The following is a 27,422-nucleotide window of genomic DNA, read 5'->3' on the forward strand; positions in this document are numbered from 1 at the left end:
TTAACTCCACGACTATGAGTGTTACTAGCGAATGCTGCTTCAATGTCCAACTTGTGATGCTCTTTTGTTCTACCTGGGAATGCTCCTGTCCTGACCTCAAATTCCTGAAACTGGGCTCTCTCTCCTACACAAAATCTACAAACGTGTGACCCACTGAAACTTTCAATAAACCCCCCAACTGAGTGGGCACCAAGGTTATCGGCAATCACAGAAAATACAGTACCCTTTATTATTTTTCCTAAACAGGGCACAAAAAGACCATCTTCTTCAAGTCTTTTCAAATCACTTAACAATGGATCTAGCACTTGGGGATAACCAAATTTCTTAATGTCGTCTGCCTTGCACAAAACAGATAAGTAAATAGATGATAATGTAGACCTCAATACAGACGGAATATCAGCAAACACCCAGTAAACACCTGTTACCTTGTGCTTCTTACGAGATGTTCCTAATGGATTGCATATTTCGAAGTCATCACAGTAAAGTAGAAGTGAAAGCCTTAACTCTTCTCCACAAAGAAATGTGTTTTCCTTGAAGTGGGTACCATCATGAAAACTAGTGTACTGACATGAAGAACCACAATGTCTTACACTTTTCAAAACCTTCTCCTGGATGTCACTATTTTTCAGAACTTGTGACAAGGATTGCAAAATAGGTATATACTGAAAGGTCTTTCCTTCTTTCGCATCTAGTATATACTCAACAGGTTCAACAATAGAGAAATGTTCTTTTAAGTAACTATTTCTCTTGTATGCCGTGCCAAGAGGGCCTTCTTCACTAAAGGCTACACTAAGAGGATTTAACTGGCAAAGGCTTTTTACTAAATCTGTGATCACCACTTCTTCAACAGTGCAGTTATGGTTTTGTAATGTACTATGGACAATATTTTTAATAACAGGTGCAGATGCTGAACAAGTAATAAATTGAAGCTCCTCTACAATCTCATCTATACATCTTCTAGGCACATTGAATATACAGTCTAATTTAAGCAATAAGGAACCAAGCTCATCCACAATAACCTGGACTAAATCTTCACCCTCTTGGACAAATGTTTCATCAGAAGTAACTTCACTTTCAATCAAACTACTATCCTCTGTTACCTCACTTGCCTGACTTGAATGTGTCTGGAATACAGTCTTTTTAAAATCTTCAATGCAGTGAGGATTGTGCTTCCTACTTTTATGTGAAGCAAAAGTTGAATATATATTCGTACTGTAGTCACAATCTTTAAAAACACAATTAACAGTTTCGTGCTTTTTCAGATGAGTCCCAAGGTGTTCAAAATATTGCTTCTCTGTGTTAAAACTACATGAATTACATACAAGACACGAAAATGAAACTATCTGCCCTAACTGTTGAGTCTGTGTATGATTTCTAGACAAATGTGCATGAAGTGCCCCCCAACTTTTAAATAAACAAGGACAATCTGAGTACAAGCAGGGTAGTGATCGGCCTTGACTAGTGTGTGGATGCTTCAACCTATAATGTTTTATGAGCTCTAAACGTTTTGATGACCTAAAATTGCATCGTTTGCACGACCATCTCATACCACAAAAGGCCTACTCTTTCTCCCTGATGAATTTCTCCTCGACCTCCTCTCCCTAGCCCTCAACTCCAACTGTCCACAAAGTCCACTGGCTCCTCCAAAGGGCACCCTGAAAATGAAGAGACACAATTTGTGGTATTAAAACAATGGTCTAAAATATTCAGCCACAATTTTAATATTACATTATGATGGATGAATAAGGGAAAATAACAAAGCCCCCCCCCCCACACACACACACACACACACTAGCTATACCTGCAGTGAGCTGTGCTGTGTGCATGTGTGCATACAAACGGGCACATTTACAGTATGCAACTGTAGTTGCCTCAGTTGCGGAAGCAGACAACCGGAAAATAGGTCCTATAACTAGAGAAATAACTGTCTACTGTGACAAAAAAAAGTTGTTAACTCAAATTAGTGCAGACTGGTGAAAATATAGACAATTTTTTAAGAGTATCGACACTAAAACGGACACATTTGGTATCGAAAGTATCGGTCCGCACATCACGAAGTTGCTGTGGGCTTCACACGATAACTAGCTTCTTGTCAAAAAAAAAAAGAAAAGAAAGAAAACTTTGTATTCCCAAGCTGATGCTCTCAAAGACCTCTGGCGCTTCTGTCAGTAAACGTGTGTTTTAAAAACCTATTCTGGGGCATTTCTCCCAAACATTCAGCAGTATCGCCCCCTCATTCCCAAAGCACAACATTAATTCACTAACGTTAACGTTACTTCAGTGTCGCCGCCAAAAGTTTTACAGAGAACAAAACCATGTTCTACTATGTTGACGTCAGTTGATTAACGTTATACCGTTAGGTTGGTGCTTTTTTAATATCCTCCTAACTTTTTGAAAAACTGCAGCCCTCCCACTACAGGCCAGCACGGACCAATGTAGCGTTATGCTAACTTTAAATTAACTTATGAACAGTGACATATCTTGCGTCAAACTACATGCAGACGTATATTATCACAAATTTAAAACAGAACGTAATAACTTACCTGTGGAATGACTTGCGCGCGCTACACCTTGCAGTGCTCTGTGCTGTGATCCTGTTCGTAACGTCCGGAGCAGAGGCAGTCGGCCAGAGCCTGTTGTGCTGTGCGCATGCGTCGTCGTGCATGCGTTTCAAAACACTAGATTTTCAGAGTAAAGTTTATGTAATATTTTTAGGTTTATGTACGTACAACTATTAAACATTTAAATAGTATGGGGAAACGTACGTAAAACTTACTCTTCCCCCATAATTCATGTATTACGTTAATAAAATGTTTAATTTTACTTAAGAAACTCTAGTTCTCACTGAATCTTAAAAATATAAGGTATAAATTATGACAGTTACTCTAATAGAGTTTACAGCACAAAAAAGTCACTTTTTTCAGTGCAGATTCGGGTGGTTTTTCCACTATATTAACGCCTGTTCATGGTGTGTTTTAGCTGGGTTTTTATGGAAATCTGGCACACTCTTGAATGGAGTTATACTGTAAGAGACCGCCGTTCACAAACGGCAGTCACAATAACGTTCATCAAGCGGAGATACAATAAGTTCAGTTCACGTTCGCTCAAAATATGGACGAGTTCATGAACGATCGTTCATTGAACGCGTTCAGTCATAACACTGGTACTCCAGGTAGAAATTGTATTCAGTGGGAGGAGGATGTGCGTATGGTACTGACACCTGTAGCTTCATCAAAGAGCAGTAGGTAAACAATGAGCAGCAGGATTAAAAGAACCTGAGGTTGGGTTATTGGACAGTGAGGTGTCCCCGGCTGCGGCTCCTCAGCTTTATCAGATAGGCTCCTCTCCAGATGCAGTGATAAATGGGCTCTTTGAAGGCCCCACCAGGCCAAGACTAACAGGCCTGTCCTGTCTTTTTATGGCAGAGAGGTACACGCTGCTACTAGCAGGTTAGATATAAACACCGGCTCGGCGCGTGTCCTTCTGCTTGTAGTCGCTGCTCCTGGTTGTGAATTCAGATGTTAGGCTGTTCTTGGATGTATGGCTCAACTTCCTCTGTGTACTCTGTGGTCTGCCTTTCTCTTTACCGTATGCCTGTCTCTACAGGCTCTCTTTATGTTTCTCATCAGACTAAATCAGCCTGTAAATGTAGGGCTCCTAACCACAGCATAATTGCTGAGAAAGAGGAAAAAAAGTGTCAAAAAAAAAAAACACAGGACCACCAAGTAGAATCCTTGTTAGTGGAGGAATTAAGGCTTATAAGGCTGGATGTGTCCTAAATGCTCACAGATAATCTATGGCAGATTCTAAAGTGCCTCTGTGTGCACTGATTTTTATTAATGAGCAACATGCACAGATGTTTTTACATTTTGTTAACCTCTAGAATAATTCAATACAATCAGCAAAACAAACTATGAAATAAGAGGTAAATCGACATTTCTCAAAAGTCTTTCATTCACAAGGGACCAATTTATTGTCTGGCCGTTGTGTTCACTTCTTCTAGGTGTACCTAATGAATAGAAAAGATGAGTACAGTATTTAATGTATCCTCCCAGGGAACCTGATTCCCAGCAAGTAAAGAAACAAAAGTTAGTGATTTATCTCTCCGTGTAGATGATAGAACCAAAGACCTGTATTGTTCGAGGGAGGGGGGCAGATTCCTTTCCCAGTATCTCCTCTTTTTTGAGGAGCTATAAAAGCACTCTTTGTCGAGGTCAGTCATCTCATGGACCTCTCTCTTTTTCTCTCTCTTTCTCCACTTTATGCTCCACTCAAGAGAACTCTTGTCTTAAATCAAAATTGGCTGGATTTGAGCACAGAGGAGTTTGGCAGTTTTGGGACTTTGAAGAGGTTTTTGCAGGTTGAAAGGCCTTGTGGGTTCAAACGCATGGAAATTCAGAATAGCCAGCAGTGCCTCTAATCTGCTTGCCAGGCAGCCTCTCCCATGTGTAAAGACTTTGTTTGTGATTATTATATTTTTTTTCTTCCTTTACCCGCCTTTCTCTCTTCACTGTGCCCTGAAAGAAATAATCTTTTTTGAAAATAACAAAAGATGAAACAAGTTGCATTTTATCAGCGATCTCCAGGAAACAAAATGTCTATCTGCAGAGAGATAACTCCAGCGAGATAAGCTTTTTTTTCCCCTTTAGATATGACAGAACTTCTCCAGTGAGACACCAGAAAAAAACAAGTGGAACCTCTGCATCAGAAGGCAGTAAGAGTTTCCAAAGTTTGTACAGTTCATGCACACCTTTGCCAAAAATGTGTTGAAAGGAGAGGAAGGCAGCGTTTCCACAAAGATGAAGTTTTGCGCTTGTCTTCTCTGACATGTACAAATACTTGACTTTTTCGCACTTGTGCCAGGAGCAGAAGTGTGATGATGAGGGCTTTTTAAAGTGTTAACCTTGATGGAAAATGATGTCTTGTTATTTCAGCAGTCATGACACTGCCATATACCTGTCTTCAGCTGCTTTTCCTCGCTGTGTGTGTTCATGTGCTGTTCGTAAAGCAAACCGCCGACTATGTGCTCTATGCAGAGCTCCACTACTTCCTGAACTTAATGCTGCTCCTTTATTTCCTGTCTTACATTATTGGACAAACTGATTAATCCAGGTGTGTCTGACCAATGTGACTACTCAGACACACCTGGATTAATCAGTGTGTCCAATAATGTAAGACAGGAAATAAAGGAGCAGCATTAAGTTCAGGAAGTAGTGGAGCTCTGCATAGAGCCCATTTCTCTGTGCTGTTGAGTGGATGTGAGTTTTAAATATGTTTTCACACAAAGCATCAGACTAACTGTAGATTAGAAATAGAAAAGTCAATGAAATTATGTGAACGTCCTGAAATTAGCTACACTGACTAGCAACTGTGTCAGTGTTCTCTGTGTCGGCCAACCTGGGTGGCTGCCCTGCTGTTTAGAATACCTCTGGAGTAGATAGTTGTTGAGTGGGTGATTAATGTTTTAAAGTCACAGAGTGCCTTGTTGTGCCGGGTTCTGGCTTTTAAAAGCTTCTTGGGAGGGGGAGGAGAAGCTTAGCGGGCTCAAATCACAACACAGCTCTGACCCTTAATGACACATTCTACCACGGGTATCTCTCTCTCCCTGAGCTCGCATGTGAATCCCTGCATCTTCCCTGCGTAGAGATATCCACAAGGATGAGGGCGGCTACAGATAGGGGCAGATTCTTCTCTGGCTGTCTTCCCTCATGCTTCCTGAAGCCCCACGTGAAGACAAGCGAGAGACGGAGGGAGGGAGAGGGAGAGGGAGCCACAGTATCTCTTTCTCACAGTCTGGAGCTGCGGGGAGTCATATTTCGTCGGAATTGGAAACACTTTATCGAACGCAGACAGACAGCTTGACAGCAAATGTTACCATCTGAATAAACCCCGACGCGCAGTGCTCCGGTGAAACGTTTCACCTGATTTTCACCACGGCTAACCGAGGGGCAGCCGGCGCGGCCAGTGAAGTGACTTCCTTTGATGTCGCAATACTTGGCACACATGGCATCTGTGCCCCCCTGACCCCTCAGCACAATCATTGTATAGGATTCCCCCTCTTGGTGCCCACTGTGTATACATTGGTAGTTCAAATGCTAGCATCAGGTTTTTTGGTCAATGGGTTCATTTACATGGAAAAAATGCCCTCCCCCGCCTGGGGTTTGAACTAGCCGACTTGAATCGCTGCCCGCTCTCCCTTTTGCGCTTTCATGTATGTGAATGGAAGCACTTGTTGATTGTGACCTCACTTCCCTCTTTGTTTGGAGTCACTCACTGGATGGCTGGATATGACCTTGAGATTTTTCTCCTCCCAGAGGTGCGTGGTTATCGGGCGGGCCGGCTTGTTTGCGGGGACCCATGTGTGCATTAAGCTCTTTGTTTTCCTCTTAACTCCAGCTCTTGACAGGGGTCAGGAAAGGTGGCCGACTGGGGTGTGATGGGCGGGCGCTGATCGCTCAGACAACCCCTCTCACCTTTAGGGTCCTGGCTTTAGATGGTGTGGATCTTATGAATGTCAGATGGCTCCAAAAAGGCTTAGGCGTCCTGTTTGTCCTCATGCCCCCTGGACTGACTTAGCCTGCCCCCCACCCCCCCAGTGCAGGAAGTACCTATTGTTACTTGGCAGAAAAGTTTGTTTTGGGCTTTTGTGCGCTTGTATAGATGGTGGTTTGCTTGTGAATGTGTGTGTTTGCATCCATCAAGAAGAGCATGTCATCTCTCTGGCCAGTCAGTGGACCAAGTACCCCACTGAGTATTGGGAATTGCTGACTGAGCAGTGCAAAGGAATGGAGAGAGGAGTTTTCTTTCTTCATGTGTTTGAGCAGTCCTGGCCTGCGCTGCATGTGCCTGTCGGTCTTGCTCCAGAGCTTGGCACAGGCCCCAGGATTTTCTCAAGCTCCCACTGCCTGTCTTTCTGCTTTTACACCTGCTTTTTTAAAGTAGCTTTCTCACCCATTGCCTTGTTATGGTATGGATATAAAAAAGAAGCAGAATGTCTTTTGCCTTTTGTTTGTCCATTGGAAAAGACACAGCATTTTCTTTGGAGAAACAATATAACAATATTAATCTTAAAGGGACAACAAGGAGTTTGTATTTGGTTATAAAAGAGTCTCATATTAATGTGGATGAATCCACGTTACCCACACTTGTTAATGGGTCCATTTTCGATAAATAAATATATATCATTTGTCTTTATCGTTATTTTGATATTATTATTTAGTGGTCGAGCAGCATTTCCTACTTTAGGTTTTGCGGACAAATCGCTGTTTATGGTCGGAACTACGACGGTATCTGATCGTCTTCGAACCTCCAACTTTCATTCTTGATCAATGAAAACATTCTTGGCAAATGTTTTCCTCTCGTCCGTCTTGCGCCGGTCCAAGAATTTCACCGTGGCGCGGAGGCTCATGGGAAATGTAGTGTGAAAACACTTCGCTTTTTCGAAACTCCTCATTGTCAAATCAGTTGAAAGATAGGTTTTTCCATACACCAACTCATGCACCAACTCTTCTTGAGCCAACATTAGTTTTGCGTAATGTGCAAGTTTCCCCCTCAGGCGTGATGCTCTGTCCTGTCATTGCCTCATTTTTCATAATGGTGCATGCCAGATAGTGCAAGCAGCTAATAATATGGCCCATTGCTTTCAGTGTCAGTGTCTGATTTTAAGATAACAGATACTCCGGACAGGGCTGGGCAGCAATAGACGGTCTATAACTTTAATAGCTGCCATGTGTCTGCCTGCCCCCGAGGCCTTAGCCCCATTGAACCCAATGTGTTGTGTTGTCTCGGGAGTTCCCATGACAGATTCCAGCTGGGGCTATTTTCTGCCACTGTCTACTGTCTGGGCATTCTTAGCAGATGGCGGCCGATTGGAATGGTTAGAGCAAGTTGAGTGACAGTGACTGACTGCGTGGTGGCATGGGTGACAGTCAGAGGTGAGAGGGGGTGACAGGTGAGCGACAGTTTCCCACTGAGGTGGACCGGGGAGAGGCAGCGGCCAGCGAAACATCAGTGTCATCGCCTGCGGCTCAGGCTGTTTATCATCCGAGAGGCCGGGTAAAGACTCAAAACTATAGACCTGCCTCCACTTTGTGTAGGGAGAACTGTTATTGAAACCACTGTTTGAGGGTTTAGAATAGGCTTTTGTTAGTGTTGAAAATATGGGAGATTGAGTAACGTCACTTAATCCCTCAATTATATTGTTATACTGACTTACAGTCACATTTGTATCCCTATTTGTCTTTGTTTGAAATATGAATCATTATTTACTGCATGCTCCAAATGGATTTAAATGGCAATTATGGTTTATTCAGTGTTTCATCTTCTTGCCATGTTTTCTCAGTCAAGTAATCACTGAAATCTGATTTTTCTGGAGCTAGGTCGTCCAATCTTCACCAAAGTTTGGTACATACGAGCTTCTCAAAACTGCCTTTTTTGTCCTTTTTGATATTCCATAGTGAGTTCCTTAAAGGAATAGTTCACCAAAAAATGAAATTCAGTCATTAGTGACTCAAAGTGCATCTGGAGACGAGCCGGCCTCCCGGGTCTTTAACGAAAACTTTATATGAGAGTAATAAAGCCCAACACAAAAATGTCCATAAAACTACACAAAAAACTTGTAATATTCCTCCACACTGCTCGTCCACTGCAATCCAAGTCCTGAAGGGATATAGTCCAGAGTTTACTCGAAACTACGCCATTTAGTTTAGAAATTTACTACAGTAGTATTGCTATCGGTATATAAGACAGTTCCAGCATTGATGGCGAGATCGCAGGAATTGGCTGATACAGTATGTTCTTTTTCGTTATTATGAGGATCGATACCTGACATTGTCCTGGGCCAGTGGTTAGAATGGTGGGGCCAGTGATCTTCAAAAGCCACTGGCCCAGAGGGCCAGTCAAATTTCCCTTACTGTCTACCCCTGACTTTGAGGAATAAAAGTCTACTCTGGAGTATGCATCAGCATGAAGGTGAGTCACTAATGACTGAATTTCATTTTTTGGTGAACTATTCCTTTAAACCAGTTGCTACATTCTTGGAGATATGGCCCCCTTTGACATAAATGAGTTGCACCGATGCAACTGAATTTCAGTGATTCACGGCAGCCCTCGGCCCCGTCTGCAAATCACACCTCTATCTAACATCATGTGTGCTTTGATGCAGTTCCAGATCCACGTGTGTATTTTGACACAGTTACCATCACTCAAACAGCAAACTGAAAGATTTGCGCAGCCTCGAGGGAGCTCGCCGGTGGATGACTCTCTTTGAAAATGAATGTCAAGAGTTTGATCCTGACAAAGGAAAACACTCCAGGCCCCTGACCATCATTAGGAGTCCAAATCCATTAGTAGTGTTTTGTCTCCTCAAAGGAGGTCTGCTACTCCAAACACATTCTTCAGCTGACCACCATGCTGTCTCGAGCATGTCTCTGAACTGAAAATAACAACTGAACTCTGGGAGCACTGTACGTGTACAAACCACGCACCCCTCCCTCTTTCCCTCCCTCTGTCTTCCAGTCAGGTCAAAAGCCATGCCACTTCACTTTTAAAAGGCTTCTTCAGCAGCAACAATTAGCTGCCTCTGCTTCTCTCTGTCTAGCCACAGAATTGCACTTAATTGTGCCTCTGTCTGCACGAGTCTGCACATTTATCCTCACTTGTCGTACTGTCGGTTAGAGTGCAGTATGTGACCTCATATTGAAGTCAAGCACTACCAATACTATACTCTCTATTAAACTGGAACCTGGAGAAAAGGGGGTGGGGTGGGGTGGGGGGGGTGCGCTTTAACTCTCAGCAGGCTATTGTAAAAGAATGTTAATTAGTTCAACAATGAAATGTGTGTTCCCCCATTGTTGGGCTCTTGGCATTGATACTTTTGACAGAGAAGTGAAGGAGAGTTAAAGAGCAGCTCTTTGATCTGCTCTGAACAGTCTTCATATACAGGAATTGGACTCTCACACCAAGTGCAATATACAAGCATCAAAACGCTCCCATGCTTAAATGTTGTTATGAATGTTTAAGTGGAAGCACATGTTTGCAGCCAAACCAGCTGCAATCTTGAAACACGTGTGAAACTATTGGTTTATAACTGCGTGAGGCACTTGATGTGCAATTAAACGATTTACTGAAAGAATGGATTAGCATTGTTTATATTACTGGTGTTTGATTATCCTTTGGCGAGTTGGCAAGTCAACTAGGTGTTGGAGCAGAAAAGCCAAAGTGGTGTGGAGCTGTTTTTGAGCTATACGTCCACTCTGGAGCAGCAACAGATTTAGCCGTTTTTAAATGCTCACACTCGTGCCGTGCAGCGCTCACTTTATTCTTCTCTGTTATGAAGAAGAACTGCTGGAGTTTTAATTTTATAGACTCCAGCTGATTAGATTTTTGCCAGCACAGAAATTCAGTATACGAAGTTTAGGTAATGGGTTCCAGAGATGTGGTCGTGTTGATGATGTTGATTTAGTGCCCAGTGCCAAGAGTGATGTCATGGCGGGTCAGGCCAGTCACCCCTGTCTTCTCATGGTGTAAGTAGCAGCTCACTACCCAGTGAGAGGGGGATTTGAACCTAAGGCGATTTGGGAAAGGTTGTGTGTGGCTAATCTGCACCGATTCAAAGGCTATTATAACAGGCCATATTTTCACCTCCTCCTCCTCCTTCTCATCTTCTCTTTCTTCATCTCCCACTTGCTTGCTCTGAGTCCACTTTCTGTGGATGCACGACATGTACAGTACATACTCTCCTGTGCTTTGATAATCCCTTTGATGTCGGACTGTCTGTGGTGATGAGTCTGTTTAATGGGTTTAGTGTAGTGGGTTAGGCCTTGGAGAGATTTTTCCTGGAAATTGCAAAGCTCTGTTCTGGCCCAGCTGCCCGGGCTGTGTGCACGGGCACAGACCGGCTTGGCGCTGACTTGGATGCTGGCGCTGGCATGGGGCAGGGCCTCATGGCGTCAAGAGTTGTGTACCATTGTGCCAGGGAGTCACGCTCCGCCTCGTGTCCCCGCTGGGGGCATCGCTTGAATAATCTCGCCGCGCTCTGCGAGTTTTCCTTCCTCCCTCTCTTTCTCTCTCTCTTTTTTGCTTTTCTCTGACCGAACACTTACACACAATCTCTCTCTGTCTGGCAATCTGGAAAGACTGAGTGTCTACAAGACAAAGGAACTCTTCACCATAATCGGGTTATCCAAAGTTGAGGAGGTTGTTTAGGATGACGGACTCCAAACTATGCTGGCTCGTGAACGCTGTCAGTCATGTAATCACTGACAGCCATTTATTCACTGAATGTCATTTGATGCTTCATTTATTTAGCTGTTTTCTCGAAGTTGTTCATTTTTATATTATTTAAACAGTAACATAAACCACATAACATGTGAAAAATTTAGCTATTTCTTTATATTTTTGCCAAAAGTGGTTCAATGCATTTGAGTCATAATGGAGTCACATTGTCAATGGAATCCGAGACTGTGCTGCTGTGTCCCAGTCCTACATTCAGGTGGCAACCTGGTGGCTGTTTGAAATATCTTCTCTCCAGCTGAGAGACGTCAAAAACTATTTCAACCTGCCGCTATGAATCACTGCTAATCCATGCAGCACAGTGGTTTTGACACAGAAAAATATTTGATATGGTCATCTTTACCTTGATTCATAATGCTGTGATCAAAGATCCATCACTTAGTTGTCAGTAGAGGTGGCCTGGTGCTCAGTAACATGCCTCGGCTGTTTTGTTTGGTACTTGCCTTGTAAGTTCATGGGCCATATCCAAAATGTAATATCTCAATACAGTCCTGCTGAAATACATGATTTTACTTTCATGTGGGGCTTATAATATTTTGTGTCTCAGTTTAAAAAAATAATAATATATAATTACATCATTGCAAAGGTGTTTTTTTGTAAATATTAGCCTATATGGTTACGCCTACGGGTGGGCGATATGTTGAATATACTCAATATATCCCGGCTTTATATTGTTATTGTGTTTTATGTTTGATGATCATGTCTCATACCAAGGTACAATATACACTAAACAAAGTGGAATGGTTTTTGGAGGTATCATGAAAAATGTTAGTGATGTTTATTAATCTAAATTAGTTTGCATCAGCCTTAACTTTCTTAGATACCCATATTTTTCCTTCCTCCAATGAAACAAGCTGTTCTGCTGACCTAGTCTGGGTCTCTTCCTCTGTCTGCCTCTTTTAACTTCTCTTGGTCATGGTGATGGAATCTATAACTCATAGCCAGCTCAACACGTGCAGTTCAGCTGAGGGAATGCCGGTTGAGTATGCATGGTATATGGCTGTTTTCATCTGAGGCTGCTGCTGAAGGCATTCACCTTGAGTCTATAAATGGAGTCATTTCAATCTGGTATTAAACATATTTGATTTGTTGCCTTTCAGATGTTATACTGGCCAAGGTCACAAAAGTGGTTTATTTTGAGATTTTTTTATGTCCTATACAGTTTATATTGAGGCTATAGTCTCTTTGCCAGTCAGTAAAATGCCATCATGGGATTTTCTCTGTTTGTATGGCTTTCACTGGGGAAAGAGGGAGTGCAGATTACCTGATTTGAAAAGTCTTAGTCTCAAAGCTCAGCAGTGGCCTGTGTCTCTTGGTACAACTTTTTTCCCTGAGCACTGAAATGACACAATCATTTATGGCAGGTTTTTGCAATAGAAGTCGTGCGTGTTTCTGTTATGTCATTGGAATTCGGCTAAGCTCAAACCCTTGGCTCTTAACTGTAGATGTACCGTGTTCTCTCCTGAAATACTTTCAGATTACCAAGTGGTGTCCAGTGTGAGTGTTTTACAGTCCAAATCAGACAAGGGTCTTGGGAATCTGTTGTAAACACTCCACTTTCACATCTTTTTTTTCTTCTTCTCCCACAACAGAGAACTCCAGGAGGCCGGTGTCTTTGGAAAGCAGAGGGAACATGGGAGAGGAGCTGGACTCTCTCAGATCCACAATAGATGATGAACATGTTTATGAAAGCAACTCCACCGGCACATCTGACAAATCCCCGCGCAGGCGCAAACGCTTCCTGTCTTACCCTCGCTACGTAGAGCTGATGGTGACAGCAGATGCCAAAATGGTTCGTCACCATGGACGCAACCTAGAGCACTACATCCTAACAATCATGTCAGTAGTAAGTAAAACAATGTTTCTAAAAATTATTATTTTGTCTCAAGTGTTGAGGATTAGTTCAGATTTTGTTTAGTGTTGTGAGTTCCGTAATAATAAAAATTCCCATCATGTTTTTTTTTTTTTCCCCCCTCTATTGGTATCTGGCCATGATAGTTTTGGTGTTGTGTCCAGGTTATTGAAATTCCAAATTCATCGGTATATTTTCAAACTTGTGAAACATTGACTGGTAATGTGCTATAATTACCCTGTCACAATGGCTATCCAAGCTGGTCAACATGCTAAAGTGTCAGCTTCAAAGTGGAGCTAGCTAGATTGCCTACAGGAAAATAATGTTCACATAGTTTATTCATGAAATGTAACTCACATTCACCTCTTTTTGTAGTGTCAATGCTGTTCCCTTAAGTTCTCACCATCTGCAGCAAGAACTCATAAAGTTCACCACAGTTAAGCCTGACTTGAAAGATTTGCTTTGCTAGTTTACATTACACAAATTACATTTAAAGGAGCTACTGTATATGGACGTTTTGCTATTGCTACACATTATTTATTAGTCTAGAAGATACTGTACATCTATATTGCAAGTTCAGTGTTAAACTTCTTTTCTTTATGTGCCATTGGAATGTAATAAGAGTTAACTCAAGTTAGCATGTTAGTCCTGGGTTGTCTTGTTACTTCTCCATAGCGACTCATTCTTGCCCTGAAGATGCAGCGCTGCACAGAGAGTGTCTTATAACCTCTTGGTCTTGTAATCCCAGCGATGGCTGTAGCTCTTGTCAAGTGACTATCACCACCTCCCGCCCCTGGCAAAAAAACTGCATTTGTCAGCAGAGAAATAGGTCCTTTAAAAATAGTCCAGGTTACTTTGGATTGTCCACAGACCCCACTGAAGAAATATTTCCTTTGAAAACCATGGGGTTGTTTTTTTAAAATATAGATTTCAGTGGGTAGGTGCGGATACTATAGAAACCAGGACAAATTAAACCATTAAATCAAACCATCTGCATAACTGCTTTCCATTATACTAAGTGGAAAGAACAGTTTTGGGGGTGGTTTGGTGAACACAGCCTTTAAAATGTGAGACAATCCTCCAACTAAAGTCTGTGTGTTAGTTGTCTCATATTTTATTGTTTAACTCACGTTTTGGTTGTAAACCCCGGTATGACCTGAGCATGTCACTGTCCAGTTAATTGGTACAATCCTGACTCAGCACATCCATCTCTTTATTTTGGACTAGGGAGAGCTGCCTGGCATCCAGACCAAAAGCGTCCGGGGGGATTTTAGTGTCAAAGCAGGACAGATTATCAGAACTGTGTGTACCCTCTGCTGTCTCCACTACTGTGACAGTCTGAATGTTTCCAAACACTCATTAACTGAAGGAGTAATGATTGTCAGTGGAGTGTTGTCCTTCAGTGAGGTTGATAGAGCACAGTCAGTGTTAAATAGCAATGTGCCAGGGCAAAACATTAGTTCTACCTGCAGAGCAGTGGTGGTGGTGAACCATTTATTTTTCCTCCCGTGTTCAGAGTTGTTTTACTGAAGCTACTTTTTAACTAAACTAGTAAAAAATATGACAATTTCAATTAAAGAAGTGTACCAATTCTGTTAAAATTCAAAAACACTCCCCATTGTTTTACCTTTAGTTGAGAGATTTCCTGTTATTAATTATGGCTTCTAGCCTTAAAAACCCCACATGTGATGTCAGACCACAGCTCATATGACTGGAGAGAAGGTGTCCTCGGTGGTCCACAGCCCTGCTGACATTTCTTCCTGCCTTCAGCCCTCATGTTTGTGTTTGGTGTGAGATCCTGCAGTGATGGCACAGTGTATGCTGCCGTCCTCCTCACTTCTGGTCTTTTACACTGATGCATGCAATAGCACACTGGGCAAGAGCACGTATAACTAGGTCCTGCATCACAGGCGGGATAAAAGCAAACAAAGACATGCAGGATCCCTTTGCCCACTGAGGGCAGACCATAGCTAGCCCCCCCCCCCACCCACCCACCCACCCACCCAAGGCTAAAACAAGCTAAATGTTTATAGTGGACTAATGAGTTCCTGTCAGGAGGCTGCACACGGCCTCAGGAGACCGCTGGCCGACTGTGACAGGGGTGCATAAAAAAAGCAAGAGGAGTGAAGAGGAGAAACTAGAGGGAATGTTTTAGTGTCCTCACAGAGGGGCTATGAGCTCCAGCTTTGCTGAAGTTTCACATTTGTGGCTAGGTCCAAGTTTTAGTTTGTTTTTTTCTTTCCTTAGGTCTGTAATTGGTTTTAATACCCTGTTTATTAAACTTACCCTGAAGGAGATCTTTTTTTTTTCTTCTGACTTCAATGAACTGTCGCTATTTTGATTAAACCCCACAGAGCTTACCAGAAAAAAGCGATAGCTGTACTGTATCTTACCAAGTATTGAGCTCAGAGAGGTAGCGTAGCTTTCATACTGTCTATCTGCTCTGGCTCGGGTTGGTGGAGGTTTGCATATTTTTTTGTCTGTGTGTTTTGTCTTTGTTACAGGTAGCAGCGGTGTACAGGGATCCCAGCGTAGGAAACCTCATCAACATCATGATTGTCAAGCTAGTCATCGTCCACAATGAACAGGTGAGCGCTGGGTTCGTTGAATGCTACCTGGATCCAGGTATCCAATATGGCTGACGTCAGCGCAGGTGTCCCTGGCCTGGCCTTTTCTCTGTGGGGCCTGTGTGAAAGGACACTGCTTTCCTTGTCAGTCTCAAGTCTCCAGAGAGGTCTCCTTGGAAAACAAACGGCACTATAGTGAGGCAGCTAGCCACCTGCGAATGAGATGAGGCTGAAGAGACTCACTGTGGTTTGTTTGGCCAATGGGACTGACTCTCTATATTCTTACCAACCTGTTGTTCATGTTTTTGTCAGTCCATGGGGTGCCTGCTCTACCCACTGAGCTAAACGGTACCCCTTAAAGGGATAGTTCAACATTTTGGCAAATTGGCCCATTGCCGTAATCCCTATAGTTTTAGGAGTAGGTTCGTTACCTTTCTTTGTCGGTGCAAGCTATTTTTAGAACGTCTGAGCGCAGCCGCAAACTTCTCAGAGCTACACTACAGAGGCTAATGGGATTTCTTGGTTTCCCTCATCAAACTCATAAAATACACAATCCAACAACTCCAAAACACTCTGGTGGACAAGTTGTGACCTGCACATTCACCACACTATGAGATAATAACGGAACGTTACGAGACAGAGTTGTTTTCAAGGTAAATACAGAGACTGCTTGCTGAAAAACTGTCCCTGAAGGCAACGCACATCAGCGGTTTTGCATGAATTTACTTCTAAAATGACTCCGTCTCGTAACGTTCCAGTATTATCTCTATTTGATGAGTTTGATGAAACCAAGAAATCCCATTAGCCCCCGTAGCGTAGCTCTGAGCAGCTCGTGGCTCTGCTCCACCGTTCTAAAAATAGCTTGCACCGACAAATAAAGGTAACAAACCTACTGCTATGACTATAGCGATTATGGCAATGGGCCAATTTGCCAAAATGTTGAACTATCCCTTTAGGTTTTAAGACCTAGTTATTACTAAATAAACTAAACTGATAAAAACTGTCTCTGTTGGTCTTTCACACACACTCTTTCACCTCTAACAGGAAGGGCCCACGGTGAGCTTCAACGCTGCCACGACGCTTCACAACTTCTGCGTTTGGCAGCAAGGCCAAAACGTCCAGGATGACAGCCATCCCTCTCACCATGACACAGCACTTCTCATCACCAGGTATACACACTCGTGTTTTCACAGCAAATTCAAATTGCTCAACCCCCCCCCCAAAAAAAAAAACGTCATCTTCAAAAGGAGGTAACAGCATTGTGTGTTTTGTGTTTTTTCTTCTTTTTCTTCTTCCAGGGAGGACATCTGCCGCGCGAAAGATAAATGTGACACGTTAGGTAAACTTTTGCTTTGCGGAAAATATCTCCATTTCAGCTCCCTTTCAATTAACTTTCCACTCCATTAGTCGCAGCCCATAAACTGTGCAGTAATGAGTTTATGGCAAGCTGTCAGCTAATAATATTATAGTGACAGAGCAGAGTGGTAGAAAGTGGGGGAGGGAGAAGAGGGGGGGGTGGTGGCAGTGCTAATCTCTCATAGGGAAAAGAAGTTTTAATGGTTTAATCGCCTTTAATGCTCAAGCTGCAAACTAGCACTATGCTGTATATGTTTATGTAGATCTGTGTTTGTGTGTGTGTGTGTACGTGACTCTGCAGGGCTGGCTGAGCTGGGAACCATGTGCGACCCGTACCGGAGCTGCTCCATCAGCGAGGAAAATGGAATTAGTGCCTCTTTCACCATCGCTCATGAGCTGGGGCATGTGTAAGTTGCGGAATAGAGCTTCTAGGAACCTCTGCCCCCCACCCCCACCCCCCACTCCACCCCTGTCCACACTCAACCCAACATACACACATACTGTATGCACACTCACACACACTCACGGCCTAACTTGACCAACAAAAGCTCTCTTATCAAGAGACGTAGGGCACAGCAGGCACAGGTGCAAAACATAATAAAGTGAAAACTTGACTTTTGATAACATGCCAGCCTATAATACCTTATTATACTGCTAAAGAACTTAACCCTGTGTGTGTCGCAGCTTGGCTCGGACAGGAGAAGCTCAGATGAAATTCTGCACAGATATGGAAGAGAAAAATATCAATATAATGTATTTGTGTAGTATTGTGGTGATTCTAGGTTTCCCTAATTAAAGGACAATTCCGGGCAAATTCAACTCGGGGCTGTATTTTCCTAACATTTTAGGTCTAAAAGAAGGAATCTGAAGATTTTCAGTTTAATCGCTCCTGTTTTGCGGTAGTTGTGTCTGTCCCCACATCGCCACGGCAGCGATGAATGGAGTGGATTGAAGTTCCACTGCTTAGGCTGTTTACATCCCTCAAAGCCGCAATTTTTTCCACAGACAGCGTCAGGTGGCTACTCAAACATGCACCGAGAAGTTTGTTTACTTCAAGCAAGTCAAGAGTTGATATTTCTGTGTTTATGACACAAACGGGAGCTTCCGACTGCACGTGAACACACAGAGCGCGTCAACTTGGGTCTCGCGCGAGACTCCGCAAGACTTTGAATTAGATCTAGTTTTACAAACAAGTCAGCTTGCTTGAAGCAAATAAACTTCTCGGTGCATGTTTGAGTAGTCATCGGACGCTGTCTGTGGAAAAAAATTGCGGCTTTGAGGGCTGTAAACAGTCTAAACAGCAGAACTTCAGTATTCAGTTGTGTCTGTCCCTGCATCGCCACGGCAGCGATGAATGGCTGCCGTGGCGATGCGGGGACAGACACACAACTACTGCAAAACAGGAGCAATTAAACTGAAAATCTTCAGATTCCTTCTTTTAGACCTAAAACGTTAGGAAAATACAGCCCCGAGTTGAATTTTCCTGGAATTGTCCTTTACAGTAAAATACACGCACAAGATTCCTTGCACGTGGCACACAGGATTTTATCAAGACCAGGCTAAATATGCTGTGCGTCGTGTTCTGGAGATGTTTAGTATTTGAAGAGACTCGTTCCTGTCCCCATTCTTTGAAATATCAGTGCCCCGAACGCTGATAAAAAGAACCCGAACGTGTCACGGTGTCGTCATATCTAAGTCATCTGTGAGCGAGTATGGCAGTGTTATCACAACACGCTTGTCTGCCACAGTGTGTTTTCACAACAAGCGAGTATCGCCACATGTAAGAAGTGAAAAAAGAGACTTTCATGCATAATCTGTATCCAAATGACCAAGTCAAAACACATGACTTTATCTTTCCTTATGAGTCTCTGTTTATTCTAAACATCTATCTGAGGTAAAATTATAGTAAACCACTAAGAACCACATCTGTCTTTTCATTCACCTCAGTTTGTTTTCTAAATTGTGTAATTTTAGATGCAGTATCTGAACACTGTACCCACTCATTTTTGGACTTTTTTCTTTTTTTTTCGGGAAAGACAAAGCTTCTGTCGTTTGTTCTGTTCTGTCTTCATGCCCACCTCCCCCGCAGAGTATAATTGTGTAAGCGAGTGAGAGATTTTCTTTCCGGTCTGCCCGTCCATTTGTGTGGACTGTAAAAAAGGAACCAGTGTCACTGCGAGCTTGTGAGCCACTGGTGCAAGAATGGAAGATATTCTTCCACCTCCTCCGTTCCCGCTCACACATTCTTCCAGTGGAGAGACGGGACTGGAGCAGCAGCCAGATGGACGAGTCTACGGGTCCCCACCCCCTTCCCCCCCACCCCTCACCCTCTTCCCCTTGCATCTCATGTGGATCTGTTTATGCTAAAGTTCAAGCAGCTGGAGGCCCAGTTGGCTCTGCCTCTTGGCGTGGTTAATCGCTGCGTTCACAGGCGCAAGCTCTCGAGTGTTTAGCGCTCTGGGAAAGCCAGTGTCAGGTAGTGGGAGCCACTCGAGAGCACCGCAGATTACAGAAAGATTTAGACTAATGGATAGGAGGCCTTTCTCAGATGACTATGAAGACGTGTGATTGCTAATAGCCGAGGTGGGGATTTTCAGGCCAGGCTGTGCCACTTGATAGCTGTTCAAAGGTGAAACACACAAGGATTTATCAAATTTGACAGTAGATGCCAAGACTTCAAATGTCATGGATCACAAACACATCTTCCTGACATTTCGAGTTAGAATCCATGGCTGCAAACAGACTCGACTGTGATTGTGAAAGATGATTTCTTTTGTGGGGAAGTGGAGGAGATAAGATACATATAATCCTCTGACAATGCAAATATCTATTTTTCACAGAGGTTGGTGCTTAGTGATGTTACAGAGCTCTGTGCCTGTGACAGATCGTTTCTCTGTTTGCTGCGATTCCTATTTATCTTCAGCCAACCCACAGGAATCCAGGAGTTTGTCTCCCTCTCAGTTATTTATGGGCATTTCAGCACAAATATTTGTGAATGTGTTGCTGAAAATCAGCTGAGCGCGATGACAGCATGGCATTCAAGGGTGATGATGATGAAAGCTTTGAGAAAAAGCAGGCAAACTTGAAAATGTATAACAATCTGGATGCTGATAATTAAGTGCTGCAGGTGGTACACTCCCACCAGCATCGACTCTTATTGATTTGTCTCTTAAGGCCAAAGAGAGAACCACAAAACCTCCTGATTTATGACCTCATTCTGCTAAAAGGCTCTTAAACAGTGTCATCCTTAAACCTGTATGAGCTGAATCAGCAAAATGTTTCAAGAGTTTCAAGAGGTTGGAACGATCATGACACAAAGAGAGGTCACGGCAGCAAAACACTGAGCTGCTCATTTTTATTTTAAACCTAGTGGCTCTGTGCACTTTAGCACAGGAAACACATGCAGTGACATGCAAAAGTCTGGGCACCCCTGGTCAAAATGTCTGTTAATGTGAACAGTTCAGCAAGTCGAAGATGAAATGATCTCCAAAAGGCGTAAAGTTACAGATGACACATTCCCTTTACATTTTAAACAATATAAATATATATTTTATTTTCATCTTTTGCATTTTCAAAATGACAGAAAAGGAAAAAGGGCCCTCAGCAAACATTTGGGCACCCTGCATAGATACTATAGTACCTACCTTGGAAATTATCACAGTGTGTAATAGTAAAGAGCTTGTCTGATACCTTGGTCAAAGTTATCTGAGAGCTCAAGTCTCCTGGGTTTCCCATTCTTTTGCAGGCTGCTACTTTTTTTCCCCTTTTCACTCTAAAATTGTAGAAAACAAAAAGAATACACTGGTATTGCTTAAAATATTGCAAAAGAGTGTTTAGTTTTAACTTTATGCCTTTTGGAGATTATTTAAAGAGACCCCAAGGAGTTTGCTTTTGGTTATAAAAAAAGCCTCATATTAATGTGGATGAATCTACATGACTCACACTTGTTAATGGGTCCATTTTCGATAAATATATCGTTTTGTCTTTATAATTATTTTGATATTATTATTTAGTGGTTGACTCGCCCGGCATTTCCTAGTTTAGTTTTCCAGGACGCTGTCCGGCGGGTCATGGGAATAACGCCGCCAGTTCGCTGTTTATGGTTGGAACTACATCTTCGAACATCCGACTTTTGTTTTTGATCAATGAAAACATTCTTGGCAAATGTTTTTGCTTTCTTCCGTCTTGCGCCGGTCCAACAACTTAACCGTGCGAGTGTGTGGAGGCTCATGTGAAATGTGTGAAAACACTTCACTTTCCAAAACTCCTCGTAGTCCCTTTAATCTTTCCTACTTTTTTTAAGCAGGGGTGCCCACACTTTTGCATGCTACTGTATGTTGTCGTTTGTGCTATTTGCAGCATGTTTGTGTGTTTAGTTGTGAAAATCTGCAGCATGCCCTGTCAGATTAATGAAGATGATTTCTGAATCTGCTTGTGTTTTCTTAAATTGCAGTGTGTTGAACCACCTCATAAATCTGTCTGCATCACCCTGATGTACCTCTACGCTGTCACAAGTGACAGAGAGTAATTTGCAAATACTGTCTGAGCCAGATTAGATGTTGTCAGCATTACTCAACAATTTGGTTTGTGTACTGTGCGCTGAGCTCATTACTGTGCCAGAAGCTTAATTATTCCTGGGTGTTTTCCTTCAGGCCCTTGGCCCCTGTAGGGTGGGCCTCATGCCAGCCATGCTAGGTCTTTGTGTGTGTGTGTGTGTGTGTGTGTGTGTGTGTGTGGTGGTATGGATTGACCCTCAGCCACAGAACCAGAGCACAACACTTGCTCATATCCTGTTGTAAACATCTCAGACATCATACAGCTGCATGCAGTTCCTGTGTGTATAAATACTCATGCTGTCATATGTGCATGCGCTACACGTATTTATGAATATGCGCCAAACCGCGGCGCAAAAAGCGGATATCCGTATCGGACCAAACTATTCTGGACACCATCAAGAAAACGGCTGTATGAGACTGCCAACCGCAGACAGCCGGGATGAATTCATTTATTTGCAGATGTCATGCTTTGTGTACTTCACTTTCTACAGCTGTTCCTCTCTGAAGACTCTCACTTGCTTGTTTATTGCGACTAATGACGAAACAATGAGTTGATTAATTGCACAGTGGAGCAACTGAAAATTAATGACAGCTATTTTCATAAGCATTAATAAGTTATTTATGAAGCAGAAATACAAAACAGTCGCTGGCTCCAGCTTGTGAAGATGAAGACGATGATGAGAGGATGAAGATATCACCCTGACAGATGATAATTAAAATAATCATCAGTCGCAACTAAAAAAAAAAGCAAAAAAAAAAACACTTGTAATCTTACATGTCAGCACTGCAGCAACATACACACGTGTGTGTACTGGTGTGTGTGGTGTTACTGCCCCTACCTTCCCCTCAGCATTAAGCCCTTTGAGAATGTGAGACGGTGACCTTTGACGTCCAAGTGGTGAGCTGGAGATGATTTTTCGCTAACCTGTTGGCCGTGATGGTGGACAGGAGGGATGCTGACGGATAGAGAGAGAGACGCTTTACAGAAAATGTTGCAGACACTTTACCGGCCGGTACGAGGTTCATTGAAGTCAAGTTTATCCTTGTCATTGAAGCCTTTCGAGGATTTCAGCGCGTAAATATTTAGGAGAGGGAGGTGTACGCGTAAAGAGACACGAACACAAACAGACAAGTGGATGGAAAGGTGCGGAGTGTGCGGGTTCGCACACAAATGTGTCTGAAGCTGCATCTGTGAGAGATGGTGTGAGGAGATCCTGTGTTAACATTTATCCCGCTCGCCAATAACTGAGCCATTAAGCAGCTGATAATCACTTAACATGTGTTCTTTTTATTCCCCTCTCATCTCTCTGCACTAGGTTCAACATGCCTCATGATGATAACCCAAAGTGTCGTGACGCAGGCATGAAGCACCAATACCATGTCATGGCTCCCACGCTCAACTACGACACCAATCCCTGGTCCTGGTCCAAGTGCAGTCGCAAGTACATCACAGAGTTCTTAGAGTGAGTAGAGTACCTCCAGCTCCTCTTTCCAATTCTTAAATAGATCTATTAATCAAAGCATATGACTGATTATGGCAGTGGTTCCCAACCTTTTTTGGCTCATGACCCCGTTTTGACATCACACATTTCTGGCGACCCCGTCAATCAAGATGTGCCATTTTATTTGAACATGATTTATATTCGAGAAAGTGAAAGTCTAGAATACAGTTGATTAAGATTGTGTGTGGTGTTTTTAATCATTAGACATGTCTAGCCTGGCTAACACCATACCTCATATCAATGTAGATGGAGATTCAGTTTGGGAACCACCCGTTCATTTTTTTGTATTTGAGGCGTGGTCGAATACCCAGAGCTGTTTATTGGGGCGCTACAAATGTCTTATAGCCAATCATATCAATCATACCCGATGACGTATGTAGAGTGACAGAAGTGTGATGAGGAAAAAAACAATGGGTCGGAGAAATAATGGCGTCCACTGACCTCTTTTTTCAAAATAAACTTGCGGACTACACTACTTAAAACACTTTCTAGCGCTGCATGGAAAGATAAAGTGTCTGCCGCCATGTTGGATCGACAAGCTATCAACACAGTTGCTTCAGTATGCCCCCTCCCCCGTTCTGTGATTGGCTCCCTCGTTGAAGAAAAAAATGGGTCCATGGTTCCCAGGCTGACTTGCAGAGCGAATAAAATTGCACGTAAAGCACCAGGTTAAGGCATTTCAGGCAACCCCATTTGAATTTCAAGCGACCCCACATGGGGTCCCGACCCCAAGGTTGAAAAACACTGTATTACAGGCTCTTCCTGTGGAAATCAAAGTGATGCATCTCCATCTCCTTCCCATCTACATTTAAAGTGTGCCGTTAACTTTTACTTGTTGTGACATGGCCGGCTAAACAAGCTGCCTCTACGTTTCTCACAGCGCTCCGTAGACAGGTCAGCGCAATGTAAACTATGTGGAGTTGTTATTGCCTGGCGTTGAAAGAGTATTTCCTGTTTGAATCCGGGGGTCTTCCTTTGGCTGACCTGAGCCATGGATCTTCTGCAGCCCCCCCCCCACACCCCCCCCCCCCCCTTCAGCTGTCTCTCAGACAGAACCCTGCTCTCAAGATGCTGGGCAAACAGTCATCCAGTCACCGGCCTGCTCTCCACGGCGGAACTCGTAACACGGGGAGTCGGCTCATTCACCAGCTCCTAACCCGCACCGTGGTCACTGATGACTGGTGAAGGGCTCTTTTACTTTAAGATGGGGAAATGTCACTTATAATTAGATCCTCCCTGGACATGACCCTTTAATCTTTGCCTCCTTTTCCTCTGTTGATTGTGGAGGCCTTCACAAAGGACGGCCTTGTGGACCAGATGTCGTGAGCGCTGTGTTAGGCGATGCCTCGTATGGAGGTTTTAAGGTTGTGCTTCACATAGTTTCCAGCCAACGATGACCTCAGCACGGAGCGGTCGGAACATTCGGCCGAAGACGAGGAGCATCTTCATGAATCTCTTCATTATTTGGACGGGTCCATGTCAGCTGTGTTGGGTTTCTGTGTTTGTGTGTGTGGCTGATAAAAAGCAGAAGAACCAGGAGCAGTATGAGGTATAGTGGGTACAGAAAGTATTCAAACCCCCTTCAGTTTTTCACCATTTTGCAAGTTTATGTACATTTTTATTATTATTATTATCCTCATCAATCTACTCTCACCATCCCATCATTGCTACAATTCTGTCTCTGAGCTCTTGGGGCAGTTCCTTCGACCTCCTGGATCTCATCTTACTCTAATAGCCTATGCAAATGAGCTGTAAGGCCATTTAGTGTATACCTTTCCAAATTATGTCCAAACTATTTAATTCAACACAGCTGGACTCAAATGAAGGTTTAGAACCATCTCAAAGATGGATAAAAGAAACTGACGTCACCTGAAGAGTGTCAGAGCAAAGGGTCTACTTACGTATGTTCAGGTGATATTTCAGTTGTTCTTTTTAATTAATATGCAAAACATTCTGTGTTTGTGCTGTCATAATGGGGTGGTGAGTGTAGATTGATGAGGAAAAAAATGAATGGTTTTGATTTTAACCATATAGCTGCAATATAACAAATGGTGAAAAATTGAATGGAGTCTGAATACTTTCCGTACCCACTGTACAGTACTAGTGAGATGCACTCGTGTTAAACGTGGTTCATCATATGGGATATTTAACTAACAATGCAGGGATGTAAAGAGTAAAAGCAAGCACTTGGTTCAAGTGTGGGAGCCGCAGCGGTGGGAACGGCCCTCGAGACCGCCGTCCAAGTGCTTTTGAAGTCCGTCTCCAGCCAACAATGAGAAGCATTGATTCAAACTAGCACTTCTACAGTACCACTCCTGCACAGTGGGCTGACCTGGTCAAGTACATCGGTGTTTTGACTGCCCATTTTTCCCTGAAGAGCAAATTCAATCTGCACCACTCTCCTTCCATTTTAAAAAAGAAAGAAAAAAAAGGCGAAGGATTCTCCTCCCTCTCTCCCTTTTATCTCACTGTTGCTGTAATAATGTGCGCTGAACTCCCGCACCTGAGGGCTGATGAAAAGTGTCCTGCTGTTGTGCAGTGTTATTATGTGTCAACTGCTGCATAAAGCAACCATTCATTCCTTTCCTGGCTCTGTGCCGTTTGAATTTAGCCTCAGAAACCCTGACGTAAATGCAACATGCTAATTTTTGACTGTTGGTTCTGTATGGTGGAGGTTTGACCACATAATCATTAGTAGTGGGCCAGCCCTTAGATTTTCCATTATATATCCCAAAAATCTGCCAAACCACTTGAACAGTAACCACTCTTGAAAACACCATGTGAAATCTTTTGTTTTTAACCTATTTTCTATATTCTTGATAAAAACAAGATGGATGGACACAGATCTTCGTGTACTGCCTGTTTCTCCAAATTCAACTAAACCTCTATCATTATCTTGATCTCTATCTCCATGTACAGTAATAGCTACATGCTGTCAGGGACGTACTCGGCATCGCTGCAGTTCAGCTGGGGCCGTTTGATCAAACCCTGCTCCGTGATGCTCTGTGTCATTCAGCCCTCTGCAGAAACCATGAGTCTGACACATGAGTAGACTCCCTGCACTGCGTCTGCCGAGGGAAGCCCCAGTGTGGTGTACTGTACATGGAAACTATTAGTGTTTAGTCTCTTATGACAAGCGCACAACAGGCAAAGTATAAGTCATCGTATAAATATAAACTCACTTTCAAGTATCCCAACGGCTGCCAGGTGTCAGATCACACGTGGTGCTGGAGAGAGGACCTGCTCTGCTGTCTCAAAATCCACACAGATGATATTCTTCTTTTTTTTCCCTTTTTCTTCTCCTTTTTTTAATTTTAAGTAGACATTTCATTTAAAACAGTGACCACAGTGACCCCTTCTCCTCCCTTCTGTCTGTCTTGGTCTTAATAATCCTTCCATTTAGGTTCCAGGGCACTGATTAGACAGATGGCCAGCTGCTGAAAGACGCTGTAATATGGGACTGTCTGTATGATTCTTTGACAGCTCGCTCCATAGTTTTGCAGTATTTTCCATTGTTGATATATTCTTGTTATGAAATCATCCCCCTGCCACACAGCACTGTTGGCTGCAGTTTCTTCCAGTTCACCTGGGGATGAAAGAGGGAAGAAACAAAGTGATGCTAACTACATAATCTTATGTATTTACTGACCTGCCACATCTGCTGGTGCCGTACGGAGCAGGTGCTTTCAGGCGCTCGGCCCAGGGTAAAATCTGTGCAGACTTGTTCTGTAATTACATCTATACAGGCCTCATCTATGTCTCATTGTTTTAAAATGTAAACAGTAAAGAGGAGATCTTTTTGAAGCTCCGCTAACAATGTTTGTCTATAGCCTGTTTTCAAGGTCGTAAAAACGAGTTTGATTTTTACATGCAGAGCGTTGGCGTACGACGTGGTGCGTACATTCAGTCCAGCTGTGCTTTTGTTGTCTTGTTAACTGTGCCGTGAGTCAGGGTGTGGCTGATGTACAGCACAATCTGTCATTATACTGCAGCGCTGGCGCTGGCACCGACGTGTAACTTAATCAAGGTGCTTTTTATGATTCCAAATTCTCTTGTTGTTGTCTTAAGCATATGGTGAAATACACCTCGGATAAAGATGTGGTCAGCGCGCAGATCCTCGGCAGTCTGTATCAAAACGCTGCTTTATTCAGTCTGTGGCGCCCGACTCCAGTTTCATGGGATAAAACAGCTCAGCATTTATATACTAACTAACAGGCCATCGAGGGGAAGTGGTATCAGTCTGTTAGGTAACTTTACAGACCACCCACAAGGGAAAACACATCTGAGGATGATCAAA

General features: G+C 43.1%; 1 protein-coding gene across 2 annotated transcripts in view; it reads left to right on the forward strand.

Annotated features, from left to right (window-relative positions):
• The window catches only part of LOC146985622 (A disintegrin and metalloproteinase with thrombospondin motifs 20), a 110,654-nt gene that overhangs the window by 12,310 nt on the left and 70,922 nt on the right, over positions 1 to 27,422 (forward strand). The window contains exons 4-9 of one of the 2 annotated variants that reach the window (XM_085778709.1): positions 12,885 to 13,138; positions 15,649 to 15,732; positions 16,756 to 16,880; positions 17,010 to 17,050; positions 17,369 to 17,474; positions 22,940 to 23,086. In XM_085778709.1, the coding sequence (XP_085634835.1) occupies positions 12,885 to 13,138; positions 15,649 to 15,732; positions 16,756 to 16,880; positions 17,010 to 17,050; positions 17,369 to 17,474; positions 22,940 to 23,086 (757 nt within the window). The remainder of the gene's footprint in view (positions 1 to 12,884; positions 13,139 to 15,648; positions 15,733 to 16,755; positions 16,881 to 17,009; positions 17,051 to 17,368; positions 17,475 to 22,939; positions 23,087 to 27,422) is intronic. The other variant, XM_085778710.1, reaches the window with a different exon arrangement.

This window comes from Trachurus japonicus, chromosome 6 (genome assembly GCF_045865225.1).
Source record: "Trachurus japonicus isolate A0001 chromosome 6, Traja_1.0".
In the NCBI taxonomy this organism is placed as follows: Eukaryota; Metazoa; Chordata; class Actinopteri; order Carangiformes; family Carangidae; genus Trachurus; species Trachurus japonicus.